The sequence below is a fragment of the Vicugna pacos genome, chromosome 21 (genome assembly GCF_048564905.1).
Source record: "Vicugna pacos chromosome 21, VicPac4, whole genome shotgun sequence".
NCBI classification, from domain to species: domain Eukaryota; kingdom Metazoa; phylum Chordata; class Mammalia; order Artiodactyla; family Camelidae; genus Vicugna; species Vicugna pacos.
This window is the reverse complement of record NC_133007.1, coordinates 28,248,027-28,263,790: the sequence shown is the minus strand read 5'-3', so window position 1 is coordinate 28,263,790 and position 15,764 is coordinate 28,248,027. Positions and strand designations below refer to the sequence as shown.

The 15,764-nt window shown below is 36.5% G+C and overlaps 1 protein-coding gene across 4 annotated transcripts in view; it reads right to left on the bottom strand.

Moving 5' to 3' along the window:
* The window catches only part of ARNT (aryl hydrocarbon receptor nuclear translocator), a 50,922-nt gene that overhangs the window by 9,835 nt on the left and 25,323 nt on the right, over positions 1–15,764 (bottom strand). For 2 of the 4 annotated variants that reach the window (XM_006216953.4, XM_015250119.3), the window contains exons 5-13: positions 13,590–13,634; positions 11,319–11,532; positions 8,399–8,612; positions 7,119–7,221; positions 5,568–5,633; positions 5,069–5,154; positions 3,342–3,418; positions 2,540–2,674; positions 75–149 (exon numbers count right to left, since the gene is read on the bottom strand). In XM_006216953.4, the coding sequence (XP_006217015.1) occupies positions 75–149; positions 2,540–2,674; positions 3,342–3,418; positions 5,069–5,154; positions 5,568–5,633; positions 7,119–7,221; positions 8,399–8,612; positions 11,319–11,532; positions 13,590–13,634 (1,015 nt within the window). The remainder of the gene's footprint in view (positions 1–74; positions 150–2,539; positions 2,675–3,341; positions 3,419–5,068; positions 5,155–5,567; positions 5,634–7,118; positions 7,222–8,398; positions 8,613–11,318; positions 11,533–13,589; positions 13,635–15,764) is intronic. The other 2 variants (XM_015250121.3, XM_015250120.3) reach the window with 1 other exon arrangement.

The window sequence follows — 15,764 nt, the reverse complement described above, 5'->3', positions numbered from 1 at the left end:
AAATATTTGTGGAGTGAATATGATAATAGACATTAGATAAAAATATTTACACCCAAACCAAGGAAAAAAGTTACCTGTTGGAAGCTGTCTCTTAGAAGCTGCTGGTCTTCAGGATGACAGAATTCTACAATATTCTTTCCTAAGAGTTCCTAAGAGAGGAAAAGAAGAGTAAGATTGATACTTTCACGATCATCTAACTTTCCTGGCCCATCATCAGGGGACTTGAATTTTATTTCTCCTGTCTTTATCCCACGATTACAGATAAAAGTGGAAGGGGAAAAAAAAGACAGAAACAAAAAAAGAGATGGAATCTGGTAAACAACTGACCTCCAGAGCACTTTTCTTTTTCAGGATACTATACACTTATTTTAATTTATTTTAATTGCATTTTTTACAGATCTGAGGTATAATTAGGTAAACCCACTCATTTCAAGTGAAAAATTCTAATTTGATTATCATAATGAATTTATATAGCTGTACAACCATTACCACCATTGTTTGAAAACATACTCATTGCTCCCAAAAGTTCCTTTGTGCTTGTTTGTAATCAATCCCTGCTCCCAATCCCTTAGCCAACCACTGATCTGCTTTCTGCTTTAGTTTTGCCTTTTGTATAATTTCATATAAATGGAATCATACAATGGGTAGACTTTTGGATCTGGCTTCTTTCATCAAACATAATACTTTGAAGTTCATCTATTTTGTTCCATGTATCAACAATATAGTCCTTTTATGGCTCAGCAGCAGTCTAACATGGATATACCACAGTGTGTATCCATTCACTAATTAATGGATATTTAGACTATTTCCACTTTTTGGCTATTATGAATAATACAGCTATGAACATCTGTGTACAAATCTTTGTGTGAACATATGTTTTCATTTCTCCTGGGTAAATACCTAGGAGCGTAACTGCTAAGCTGTAGGATAAGTGTAAGTTTAACTTCTTAGGGAATTGCAGAAATGTTTTTCCAAAGTAGCTACACCATTTTACTTGCCTACCAACAGTGTATGAAGGTTCTGTTTCGCCATGTTCTTGCCAATACTTTTTTTTTTCTTTTTTTAAAGTTGTTTTTTGAGCAGGTGGAGAAGTAATTAGGATGGATGGATGGATGGGATTGACTGATTGATCGATTGATTTATTTCTTTATTTTAGGGATTGAACCCAGGACCCTGTGTACACTAAGCACACACTCTACCACTGCACTATCCCTCCCGACTCTTGCCAATACTTTTTGATCACAGCCATTTTAGTGGGCATACAGTGGTATCTCACTGTGGTTTTAATCTGTACTTTCCTAATGATTACTGATGATGAGCATCTGTTTATGTGCTGTTCATATTTCTTCTTTGGTGAAATGTCTATTTAAATCTTGTGCCCCCCCCCTTTTTTTTTACTGGCTGTTTGTCTTAATGAGTTGTAAGAGTTCTTTATATATTCCGGACACAAATTCTTTCTCAGATATACGCTTTATAAATATTTTCCCCCAGTCTGTGGCTGGTCTTTTCACTTTCTTAACTGATGCCCTTCTAAGAGGGCAAATTTCAACTTTTATGAAACCCAACTTATCAAATTCAACTTTTTTCTTTTGTGACTCACATTTTTAGTGTCATATAAAAGATCTCTGCCTAACTCAAGATCACAAAGATTTTCTATTTTCTTCTAAAAGTTTTATAACTTTAGCTCTTCCACCTTTACATCTTTGAGTTGATTTTTGCATATGATGTGAGGTAAGAGTCTACATTCTTTTTGTTTTGTTTTACACATGAACATCCAATTGTTCCAACACCATTTGTTGAAAACGTTTCTTTTCCCCTTGAATTGTCTTGGCATCTCTGTTGAAAATCAAATGACCATAAATGTGAGAACAGACTCTATTCTAGTCTATTGATCTATATAACTATCCCTACTTGAATACCACAGCGTCTTGATTACAACAGCTCTATAACACATGTTGAACCAGGCAGTATAAATGCTCCAACTTTGTTCTTTTTCAAGATCTGTTTTTCACCAGCTTAGCCTCTTCACACAGCCACAGTCAGAAGTCTCTCCTGACCACCATAATTCTGAAAGTTTATATAATGACATTTCTCAACTCAGATATAGTTACCTGGTCTGCTGAATGAGGTATCTAAATAAATCATATTAACTGATGCTAAATATGCATATTTTCTGGGTTACTATGCATCTAGATGATGACATGAATTATCCAAAAGTAGTCATATCATTATAACGAATTACGATGAGCACTTTTGCATCATCATCTGTATTAATATCAAAAACAAAGAAGAAATACATATTTGTACATGCTGCTCCCACCTGGTTTCACAAGCCACATATTTATAGATAGATCAGATAATAACCTTGATAGAAAGTTAAGAATAAATTTAGCCATTGACAGAATAGGATTGTATCTTTTTCTGAGCTGGGACTGATATATTTTGGCTACCTCTGGAATTACATGATTGAATAATCTCAGCATAAACAAGGGAAAACAGAGGCCTGAATATCAGTGGTGTAATAGCACCAGCTCCTCACCTGCGGCTGGTAGCCAACTGTAGCCACACAGCGATGATCCACGAAAGTGAAGATTCCTTCAATGTTGTGTCGAGAGATGAACTCTGTTGGTTGACAAACATTACTCATGTCTGTACAGTTGGGAGAACTAGTTACCTGAAGATAAAGAGATAAAAATGAGATAAAAGGACACCATTCTTTAAAGATGTATTTCCCATGAGGCTCCCAATTTTAGGAATTTCTAAACTTTCACATCTCATCCAGAAATGAAAAAATGATAAATCACAGACAGGGCACGAGGCCTAGCTCCACTCCCACACATGCATCCTTTACCAACTTTATAAAGGAAGATAAAAATTCATTCAACCTAAAACCCACCTACTTTCATGTAGGTAGGCTGTGTTCATTATTCACAGATTAGGAAATTATAGTCCCATCTAACCAAGGAACATCTATTTTTATAAAGAGGATCAAAATAATTCCACTTCTATATTGTTAGTCATGTAATGATAAAATAAAAAGATCTCTCTTCTATTGTATATGGGCAAAAGAAATTTGTTGGAAACAGAAAATTCAGCATTGCAAAGTTAATAATATGAAAGAGGAAAAGTCCTCCCTCTCACTCTCTCACACTATTCAGCTTCTGCTAAATCCAAAAGAAGCAACATTAACTATGAATGCCACATTCTTCCAAATATTTGTAGTTTTACAGAATTCATCATTTGTATTTAGAGTAAAAGATAAAAAATAGAATGAACACATCCTGAAAGAGATTTCCTCTCATTGAAAAGGTGTGATATAGACATGGAAAATCCATACTTGCCTGCAGTCTGCCAATGGCCACCAGGCAAAACTTGCTCCCCTGGCCAGCCTCTGGGTCATCATCTGGGAGGGAAACACCTTCAGGAAGGTGAAGTTAAAAGGTTTAACAAGGATCTCAAACTCAATTGACTTCAAAAGTCAAAAATGTAAAGATTAAACAACCCAAAGAATTTATCATATATATCAGGTACTGTTTTAAGTATTTTTTTATATATATTAACTCATATATTTTACCCACATTAATCATAATAAAGTGCAGAGTACAGGTCCCACCCAAAGTACTCTAAAAGACCATGCTGGCCAAACCAAATACATATGAAGATAATCATCCATTCTGTGACCATATCATAGGCAGAGAACAGATGTCTTGCCCAACCTGTGACTTTTAAAGTAAGCAAACAACCAAAACTGAAATTAAACCAAACACCAATAGTTATTTATGTCCTCTGGAAAAAAGAAGCAAGTGCTTCCACGTTTTATGTGGAAAGGAAGAAGGCTGCATTTTCTCTCCACTCTTTGCATAATTATCTTTTTACCAAGAAAAATAGGATTTCTTTGAGAGTTACACAGAAATATAAAAATCATGTATACCTCAAATGCATGGTTTATACAGCATATAAACTAAAAAGTTCAAAAATCATTACAACTTAAAATTACTTTTTCTTAATTACATTTACTTAATTAAATCATTTATTGGGCGCCTACCATATGCCAGGCACTAGGCTAGGTGCTTTTCTTACATTTAGTCTACTCATCATAGTAACTCTATAAGGGATATAATATCTCCAAATTACTAATGAGAAAATTGAGGGCTTTTTAATTTTTTTAATTTTTTATTTTTTTTAACATTTTTTATTGATTTATAATCATTTTACAATGTTGTGTCAAATTCCAGTGTTCAGCACAATTTTTCAGTCATTCATGGACATATACACATTCATTGTCACATTTTTTTCTCTGTGATTTATCATAACATTTTGTGTATATTTCCGAGGGCTTTTTTAAAATAAAAGCCAAGCAACTTATCCTAAGTTATACCACTAGTAAACAACAATGCCAAAATCAAACCCAGGTTTTTCCAAATCCAAAGTTTAATCTCTTACTGAAATATACCATCTTGCTTCTCTTAGTTTCTGTCTCCCTACAATCCCCACTTCCCAGTCATAACTACCCAGCAGGGAAGTAATGAAGTTGCTAAGATTTGGAAATTCTGACACGCCCGTTGAAAAGGATGTTTGACTTCAAGTTCTAGTAAAACTAATCTGCTCACATTCTGATTTAAAGCCTTTGTAGAGAATATGCCCTTTATAATTTACTACAATCAAGTGATTTACCCCTTCTCCGCCCAAGTCTTGTTCTTACTTTAGAAAACTTTCCCAAATCAGCTGCATTCAATGCCAACTGTTTCTTCGCACACAAATACTTAGGACAGAGGTATTTAGTAAATACAATTATCTGTACATTTAAAACCTACATCCTGTGACCCAGCCAAAAGTGAGTCGTTTTTAAGTCTGAGTAATCCATCCCCTCAACTGGAATGCAAGATCCACAACGGAAGGGAAGGAGCCTGCTTTTTCTTTCCTATTATTTTTTACAGTTTATAATACCAAAGTACATTTCATATACCAGGTACATGATACATGTTAACTAACTTTCTTGGACTAACTTTCTTGGACTCTGTGAGGAAACTGCTTCACCAAGGAAGAAACCACTACCTAACTTTCCTACCTGCTGGGGGCCAGGCTTTGATGTAGCCTGTGCAGTGGACGACCACGAAGTGAGGTTCCCCATCCTTCACAGAGCCAAGTCCATTCCTAGAAGAATTACAGGTGTGAGGAGAAAGCCCTACCCAGTAACATTTAAAAGGCAATGCTGGCTTAGCACCGTTAACTTTAGGCTCTTGGGTGTTTAGAAAAGAGGATGACTATACTCAGATCTTCCCACCCAAAAGTGACCACCATTTTTTTTGATCCTTGCAAAAGTAAAGTAACTGAAAGGTACTGAAGCAGGAAGAAAGTAGGTCAAGTGTTAATGTAATTTCTTTAAAAAGGGTGAGCAAAAGCAGCTTTAGAAGTCCAGGAAAATATTCCCAGAAAAAAAGTAACTGGGAAGTGAGGGATGAGGCTGAGGGCTGCTAAAGAAAATACTACAGTAAGACAGCTGAAAATGTGATGATCTCTACAGGTACCTGGCCATCCCTTTGGTTTTTTAATACCTAGGATCTCACCTGCATCTGTTCCTCACAAAGCTCAGTCTATTCATGGAGACTGGGTCCACAGAGCTATTGCCACACCTGTTTCAATAAACAGAGAGATTAAAAGCAATTAAGTTGGCAGTATCAAAAAGATTTCCATCTGTTAACAGCCAGATAACAGGCTCTGGATACAACTAGACAGAAAATTGGTAACAATGCTCCTAACAAGGAAGGATAAACAAGTCAGGTTTGGTATTTCTAAAACTTGTTAAACTTCCCAGAGTTTTAAGTCGAAATGTTCTACATGCTCTTCAAATGCAGAGATTCTCTACATCAGGGGTCAGTATTCTTTTTCTGCAAATGATCAGACAGTAAATATTTTCAGCTCTGTGGGCCATTTGCTGTGTTGCAACTAGTTGACTGCTATTATAGCATGAAAGCAGCCACAGACAGTATGTCAACAAATGGGCAAGGCTATGTTCCAAGAAAGTTTTATTTACAAAGAGCCATGGTTTGTTGACTCCAGCGCCATGCTGCAACACAATCTATGTGCCATATTTCGTTATTATTTATCTTGCTCCTACCTATGTCTTTGTGTCGGCCATGTCTACCTACTGGGACACTCCCTCTCATCCTCTCTACCTTTCTTCTCTCATTTACTTAACAATAATAAATAAAACTTATAATGAATTTAATATGTGTCATGCACTATTCTAAGCATCATTACATATATTTATTTATCTAACCCTCATAACAACTTTATGAGGTTGATATTAATGAAACTCTCAATATTAGATGAAGAAATCAAAACACAAAGTAGTAATTTAACCTGCTCAAGATCTCAGAAGATAAGCAATAAATCCAGTAGTCTGGGTGCAGAAGCTACTCTAAATCACTAAGCCACATAATACTCAATTTTGTAACCCCTCTCAGGAAATATCCTTAACGTCCTATCCATCATTTCTAATGAGCATCTTCCCAGTACAATACAGTCAATTTCCATTATATAATCTGAATTTATTTTATGACTTTAAGAGATTTCTTCTCTACTTGTGAAGAAAAGTACCACCATCCTTCAGAATCCTTAAATGTATAGTATGTAATGTATAAATATTAAATACTAAGCAAGAGACATAAGAAAGTCTTAAATTTCCGCCAAAAAAGGGGACAGAAATGGTCTGATTACATGGATGTTGTCTGGTAATACACTGGGAAAAAATATAGGTTTTGGCATCTGACCATTACCAATTAAAATAAAATCCTATATCAAACATTATCTATGTAATCCTAGGAAGTTAATTTCTGAGTCCTTTTTTTTTTTAAATTAGCAAATAATAACCATGAATTCTACCCTGTTGTGGGAAATGAGATGACAAACATAAAGCAACTATCACAATGTCTGGCATAGGAGGAGTTCAGTAGATGTTAGTTTCCTCATCACTTTAGTCTGTGTTACAACCCATGTGAGTTAAATTTAATCTAATCGGAGCATGGATTTAAAAGTTTAACTCCTCTGACCAGAAATCAAACCTTCAGCTCTTAATTCTTCATATGTCAAATCAAAATCCTCAGCCTGACACTCACCTCATACGGCAAATAAATGATCTCCTTGAGCCCATACACATCCTCATTGAAGACTGCTGACCTTCCTTCTTCACTGTTCCAGTCTTCAGATCAAGGATACGCCCTGAAGAAAGATGCGAAGGATAGTCTGGAGTGCCTTCTTATGTGTGGGGAAGAGGAGCAGACATACTGGAAGCAAAGGTAAGTCAGTAGCCTATTCATGCTCTTCAGTTTCCTTACTTATAACAGAATAGGCCAAGTAGGAGACGGATTTTTTCCAAGCCTAAGACACCTCAGTTCCCACCAATGAATCTTACTCTTCAACTCAAAAGCAGCACTGGAAATACCCTTGTGCAAGGGACGGGAGGAGTAGAAATAGGTACGGCTGGCAAGCAAGAGGCAAGGCTATATTCTTAGGTGTGATTATTTTTATACACATGCATGCGCACACACACAAAGTGAATGTCGTTTGTTTAAAGACGTAATTTTAAATGCCACAGAAATACCCATGTCTCATGCTAAAATTGTTCCTTCTTTATTACAGAGAAATCTATGGGAACTTTTGGGAAAAATAAGAACTAGAAAAATGAAATCCATAAAAACATAAAAGAGGGGAAAGCTAAAAACCAACATTCAGATGAACATAATGGATTTTATTTTAATTACCAGTTTTAATCTGCTTCCACTTTAAAAATTTTTTCCAGATTGCTTGGGAGCAGATGTGACTTATTTCCTTTAGCCAAACTCTGGCAAAAGGACTGAATAACATTAAATGGGGGGTTTGGGAGAAGGGACCAAAAACAAGACAGAAAAATAGTACATATTCAAAAGAAAGAAAGAAAGAAAACCTTAGGCACTAACTGATAACCACTTTCCTCTAAAATAAATATCTATTATCATAGAACCTAGCACAAAGCCAAACCAAGCAAAACTGGGTAGAAAAAATACCAGGAAATTCCCCATACAAATGAGACAGAAACATGGATAATTTCCTTCTTTTAGAATGAGGGGAAGAAAAAAGGTTATTGTGGGTTTGGCTTTTACTGTGTATTTACACCAGTATTAAGATTAAAGTAAACTTTTATATGAGCATTGCCATAGATGAAACATTTTCTAAGAATGAGCTACAAAATATATTACCTGCACGTGGATAAACACAACAGATTACATGTATTAAAAGAGGAAATTCTAGAAACTTTGCCAGATTCAATGAAAAAATTTAAGAGTTAAAACACCTGTTTGATCTGAGAAAAAAAGAAGAAAAAGACTTCCCATTCATTTTCCATCCACATAACTCATACCCGTCAGGGCGTTTTCTGAAGTGGAAAGCTGCTCACGAAGTTTGTCCACATCATCTGGGTGCACCTGATCATACAGGGTGCTACCAAACCATTCAGACTGCGGCTGGTTCAAAACAGGGGTCACTGAGTCAGAGACATATACCACCCGGCCTGTCTCACATGAGACAATAAACAGAAAGCCATCTGCTGCCTCCAAGATCAAATGTTTCAGCTCCTGCCCAAGGAAGAGAAATACAAGTAAATACTGAACTCTGAAAAACCAAATATTACTTACTATTCATGGAAAGAAGCAAGACATTTCAGGCGGTATCTATCTCCCCATAAGCAACTGTTGGCTCCTATCTGGTCCACAAGCATAGCTTTGCACCCTAACTGTAATTATCTTCACTGACAAGATAGTTCTTTCCAATAGATATTTCCTCAGTGTCTCTATGCCACTATCCACCTCCTCCTCTTTATCTCAGAATTCGAGATAGGGAATAAAAAGGCTTACCACTAACAATAATTGAGTTCTTGATCTCACCCTCTCTGGTTTCTTTTCTGCTCTACAAACATTCCCATTTTCTCTTTTTCCCCTCAGATATATGGACATGATCAAATATTCCTAATTCTACATAAATCTCCCCTCAATCTTGCCCAACTCATCTCTCTTTCAGTGCCAAGCTTAAACTGAGAGTAATGTTATACTCACTGGCTCTACTCTCAACCTTTCATTCATTTCTCAATCCCACAGCAATCTTCACCTAAACCACTAGGCTCATGTTTTTTTCAGGAGGTTCCTAACTGCCAATTCAAGTCCTTTTTCCTAAGTCTGAATCATTTCACTCAATCTCACTGAAGAATCTGATAATATTGTTCATTCTAGCCTTTAAAATTTATTTCTCCCTAGCTTCTCTGATAGGACACTCCAACTTTTACTTCCTTCCTAAATGCCCCTTCTCTGCTTTGTCCAAGTCTTAAGAGTATGCATTTCCAAGGTTCTATCTGAAGTTCTCTTCTCTGTATATACCATATTCTCTCCCTAAGAAATTATATCTACTCCCCCACTATGAAATGATACCCAAGTCAACACCTCTAGTCTTGCCTAAAATCTGTTACGCATCTCCAAATAGATATTTTACCAGCAATTTAATTTCAACATCTCAAAACCTGTCATTATTTCCCCCTCCAAAAAATAATCCTTTGTGCTCTTCCAGCATTTCCTTTCCTGATTAACAGCATCGCCTCAGACAACAGTCCTCAAAAATCTAACTACTCTCTCACACTCCAGTGGTAACTCGGTTTTTATTAATTCCACTTTCAAATACAATGTCACCGCTCTAGTCATCTCATGCCAAGATTAATGGTCTCTCTGTTCTCACTTTCTCCAATCCATTCTTTTTTTTCCGATACCTCTATTGTGGTATGGTTCTTGTACAGTAAACTACACATATTTCAAATATACAACTTGATGAATTCTGATAGGTATATTACACACCTCCAATCCATTCTTAAAATGCTACCATATTTTTTAGGGCTCCCCACTGCTTAAAAATTAAAATCTAAATTATTTAACATAACACCTAAATATTCCATCATCAGGTCCCAGCCTAACCTCCTTTTATCATCTCCCAAGGCATGCTAAATTACCTGACTTTCCTTGAATAACCCAATCATTTTCACCGGGCTTTTGATCATTTATTTCCAGTATTTACAACACTAATCCCCTATTCTGTGTTTTCCATATTTGCCCTTCTACAGGACTTATTACTGCGTCTCTACTATAAAACTGATCCTGTATTGGTATTATGATTCATTTATTTACATGTCTGTCTCCACCAGTAACTATCTCTTACCATTCTTTACATTTCTCATAGCACAAAGTACCTGGTTAGCTCACAAAAGATGCATAACTGGAGTCTGCTGAATCAATACCTGCATGTGTGCTGTGAGAACAAACTGGTTAACTATTCAATGTACACATATATAAAATCTGTGCTGTATGTGCTTTCTTGTAGACCATTCTATTTGGAAAATTCTTGTTTCTTTTTTTCAAACCATATTCCTTCCTTCTTGTTAATCCTCTGAATAAAACGGTGGCATTACAGGTCAATTTTTTTCTTCCTTATACTCCCTGTATTTTCCAAAATTTCCTGCAGTAACCAAGTGTTCTTTCTAATAATCAAAATAGAACATGGCTTCCTTGCTCTTAGAAGTCTTTGCAAGCGCCCTTACTCAAGCCTGGTCATTCTATTCACTTCACCCACCCCTCCAGTACACAGCTATCTAGTCCTATGTAAATTATTAGTAAGTTTTACTAAGGCGTTTCTTCTCTGTGTGCATTTTCTTATCATTTTCCACTTATGTGTGCATCCTGCCACTCACGTATTCATATTCAGGTTGCGTTCCTGAAAGGCTGGAAATGTTTTTGCCTTCTGTTTGTCTCACAGTGCATCCAATGTAACAGACGACACCTCTAAGCAACAACTACCTGCTGCACTCCTTTTATCACTAACACTGGAAGCTGCTTCAAGAATGAGAAACAGATTTTGTCCATCTTCTATAACCGTAAAGTCAGGGAAGAGGGCCGGTTCCGTGGACTCAGTCCCCCTTCTCCCTGTGATTCCACTGCTGCTCTACCTCGTAGGCCGGATTTAGGAGTAAAGTTCTAAGATACCTATAAGCTTGCTAAATAGCCATCACAATTCTTCTCTACTTCTCACTGTTCTAAAGCTAATATATGCCACAGTCAGGGATCAAAACTCACTTTCCCATGGTCTAAATTTTTCCTTCAGAGCTGAATTCTTGTCCTTTAAACAACCTACAGACTCAGTTCTGCTCTGACTCCCAATAAAATGCACTATTTAGAATTATGGTCTATCCCCAAAAGACCAGAACTTTCAACAGGTTCTAGACTCTCTCAGTTGTGCTTCTCAGAGACCTGATCAGTGAGAAAAGACGGCTTGTAGGTGCCATCAGTGGACGTGTTGCCAGTTCCTCGCAAGGACTTCATGTGAGAAACTGCCATGCGTAAGATGGTTAGCTTGTCTGGTTTTCGAGCCAGGGCACTGCAGGTGGGTACCATGTCTGACAGTTCTGTTATGTAGGCTGTCATCTTGTTCCGTCGCCGCCGTTCAATTTCACTATGATTTTCCCTGCATGGAGAGAGAGAGAGGAGAAGCCCCATCCAGGTGGTCACATCTGGCCATTTGGGAGCAGGGAGAATGATATGGATACCAAGTGAGCTGCTGAAGAAATGCAGTATTGATTTAGTGGTGCTTATGTCTCAGAAGTTAGAGTAAGGTTTGACAACCTTCTCATGCAGAGCAAGCATGGAAAAGAAACTAACAAGGCAGACAGAGAACAAGTAGATACCAGCAATTCTAAATCCCAGAAAGTTCACTTTTATGTAAACCACCACTCCCTCAGAACAAAAATGTTTTAAAATAATTGTTTTTAAAAATGTTGATTTTATTCACTTAAGTTCCTCAGCTTGGCTGACTTTATGTTTACCAATTCAACTATTTAAAGACTGAAAACAAAATGACCAGTTTCTTCCAACACAAGTATGTTACTTAACAGTTGATACAAATCAACAGTATAGGTTCCCTTGGTTTAGAAAATTTTGTTTATTCTAAGCATCGCCCTTACTCTCAATACTAGAAAGCAGAATTGGAGGTTTTATTTGTCTCACTAACGCACAAAGCCCCCCCTTCTCTATCTGAGTGTGGTGCCAGCGCACTAAGCTCAAGAGACTGTAAGACATCACTACAGGTGCCCAATTTGGGACAAAGTGAATTGGAGAGCAGGAGTGGAGCAGACAAGATGTTTATAGGCCTGAAAACAGACAATCTGGATCTCACCAGGGTAAGCAGAACATATCTCCAATACTGGCTACCTCACAATCAAACAGAATGATACCACTGCTAAAAATAATAATCCAGTAGTTTTCAAATTGGATTTCTGAAGCGTAATAGCGCCCCAGTGTCTCCCATGGGGATGCTTCAAGGAGAGAACCCAAACAATATGCTCCATTTGTTTCTACTTGAGCAGCTTTGCTTTATCTTTTTTATTTACTTCTATTACCATTTAAAGATTCTACTTGAACAAAAGTTCTCTGTCAAAACAAAAAGGAAAAAAAAACAACTAATCTAACACAAATCTCTTCTTTATGAGAAGAGCAAACTAAGGTCAAGCTGCTAATTGACTTCCAAGAGCTGCCCTCATTCCCAGTGAGTGCAGTGTTCTTCCCACCATACATGCCAATCAGTCTCCTGAAAAGTAAAAGAGCAGTAGGAGCCATAAGCTGAAATGGCAGCAAAATGAGCCTGTGCCCAGCTGAAAGAGGTAATGATAGACAAGAGTAGTAAAAACAGGCATTGGTATCAACAACCTATCTCGTACTGAGCTGACCCGAGTCACAGAAACCAGGAGACAGGAAGACAGCATTTCTTTTGCAGTACTTTTACATTATCAACAATGGTCTCCAAACAGAACTCCATAAATGTTCCTTTCCAAATAGCAAAAAGGCCTCAGAACAGGAGTCTATATTTAGTTACTTTGCCTGAGAAACATAAAATTCAACTCTCAAACTTAAAGCACCTATTTTCCTAGTATCTGTCAGGTTTCTGACACTGAAAACTAGAAGGCTTATCTTTTAACTAGCCGCATCAAGGCTGCTAAAAACTCTTCTGGGAAACTACAAAGTTTCAGTCACCAAATCAACAGCGGTCCTGCTGTGACAAAGTTATCCAGGCTGTGAGTCTACAAAGGAAAATGAGGGTAAGCTTTCTGGAGAGGTGTGGAGTAAGTGCTAAGGGCTAAAGACCAGGAACTAATTGCAAACACAGATATATTTATTAGTTCTCTGATAAAAGAGTATTCCCTGCCAAAGCCCCAACTGGCACAGCTGTACTGTTTCTAAAAGCTTTTTATTCTGTGAAACCTAGTGCTAAGATAAATATGAAAAGATAAATATGATAAAACTAATAGCAATTTCTTACATTCCTAAGTAAAGTTCCCTCAACTCACCTACTTTCTGATGGGGGAAGCCAAAGTACCTGCTACACACAAACGTCTAAAAAATCTTGTCCTCTCTTGACACAGATAAGGAAAAACACAAAGAGAAAGGGGAAGAAAAGAGCAGAATAAAAAAAGGATAGAAAAAGGAGCATCACCGGCTTCATCATGCTAAAAGGTACTGTTCTCCTACCTGGCAAGTCTCTCCTTATCCGCAGAGCTCTGCTCATCATCCGACCTAAAAACAGAATTAATGAACTAAGCTAAAATTAAAATAGAAAGAAAGAGAAGGAAGGAGGAAAGGGAGGGAGGGAAAGAGGGTAAGAAGGGAGAAAGGTAAGGGAAAGAAAAGAAAAAAGAAAAGAAAAAAACAAATGCAGAGGAGAGGGGAAAATGGAAATATGAACAAAAACCTTGCCTGTAACTCTACAAAGCCATCTATTAGGATAAAGAAAAAGTAACTTACAGGACAAAGGTCAACAAAAAAGCAAGGCCAATATTCATTATAAATTAGCATAATCTGAAAAGCATTCTGACAATCATACTCTGTAGAGACAAAGTATATACAGTTTGAACAAGAACCAAACAAGGGAATACCATTCTCACACACTGCTCCCAAACTGGAAAGAAAATGATATCCACATATGCTATTCTATAATGAAAAAAATCAAACAGTAAATCATGATAAGAATGTCAAACAACTGATCACAAATACAATCACATGTGCACTCACAGACAAAATAACCGATCAGGTTTCACTGGAGAAATTATTTTATGTTTAAAATTTTTTTTATGTTTTTCTCCCCCACTAGAGAAATTATATAAATAAAACTAAGAGCTAGGTTTCTGGTATATCCCTATCACTGATTTGGTCCTGAAGTAGTAAATTTCTATTCATTCACTTTCCCATTTCTCTGTAATAAATTTCTCTGTAATAAAGCTACAACATTGCTGGATCCCAGTATCAACTCCCCATTCCCTGGAGGCGGCTGCAAAAGATTACCACTAAATTCTTCCAGATAACTGAAATACTATAAGGGTTGGTAGCAGCTGAAGAAACATCAAGGTATTGACAGGTCAGTTTATCAGTAATCAATTCCATCTTGAGTATATATAAAGAGATTGAGAATAACTAAACTAAGAATAAAATCTCTAAGTAAAGTATGACATATTAATAGGCTGAAAGACTATTCAGCTGTTTAAGGTGACAAGTACAATGACTTTTATCAATATGGAAAAGTTTCTATAAAAGGTCATCTAAAAGAAAAAAAGACAAAAATTAACATAGTAATGATGAGAACCATACGAAGACTTATATATATTGACAAGAAGGAAAAGAAAACGGAGTGATATTAAGTGTAGTTTCATGTTCATTCGGGTTATTATCATTCCTTAACAAACTACAAATCATTTTTTCAAAAAGGTAGGAAAATTCATTTCAGCTTTTGAAGAACTTCTAGAGAATTCTGAAGGAGGATATGTGAGGTAAACTAGCTTAACAAATCATATCTTAAAGGAATGAGTTCTGCTGTTTGAAAAAATAAAAGTTAAATATCTAAAATTCCTATTACTGCTCCCTAATGCCTTAAGCAGGACAAATGAAAACTAAAACAGCTCACGTCCCGTTTTCATAGCTTTTTGGAATTTTGGTCAAGAGACTGTGAACCTGTATCATCACTACTATTTGATGGCTTCACTTTTTAATGCAGCTTTAGAAAAACTAATCCCTAAATATCTATTATTAATTTATTACTTTAGAGATGGTTCACATCCTAAAGTGTTTACAAGTATCTACTTTGATAAACAAATTCTTCAAAAACCTCTTAAAGTCACTCCTGTCCTACAGCCAACACTCTAGCCCAGGCCCTTATGATTTTACAGCTGTCTGATTGTTTTAACAGCCCCATCCACCTCTCTGACTATAGTGCTTCAGTTTAATCAATCCTATATAATGCGACTAGAGAAAAATCCCACATGCATTTTATATATTATCATCTTATTCAAAGCTTATGATGGCATCTTGCTGCTTCAGAGTAGCTTTAAATTACTCTGATGTTTCTTAGCCCCCGACATCAATGGCTCTTAAAGTATGGGCCCTCGCCCAGCAGCATCAGCAAAGGATAAATAGTAAGTGTTCAGTCAAGCACTGGTTTTGGAGTATTCATTTTTCTGAGGGGGCTGCAAACTCAATTTTTAAAAAATAATTTACTGCTTAATAAATAACATACAGAATAAACTTTCTAAAAATTAAAACCAAAATTTGAGTTGAGGAGTTGTTTAATGAAAAGCACTTTTCATCATCTTGAAATAATGATAATTTAAACAAAATTATTTCAATAAAAACTCCAGTCTTCACATAAATTGTTTC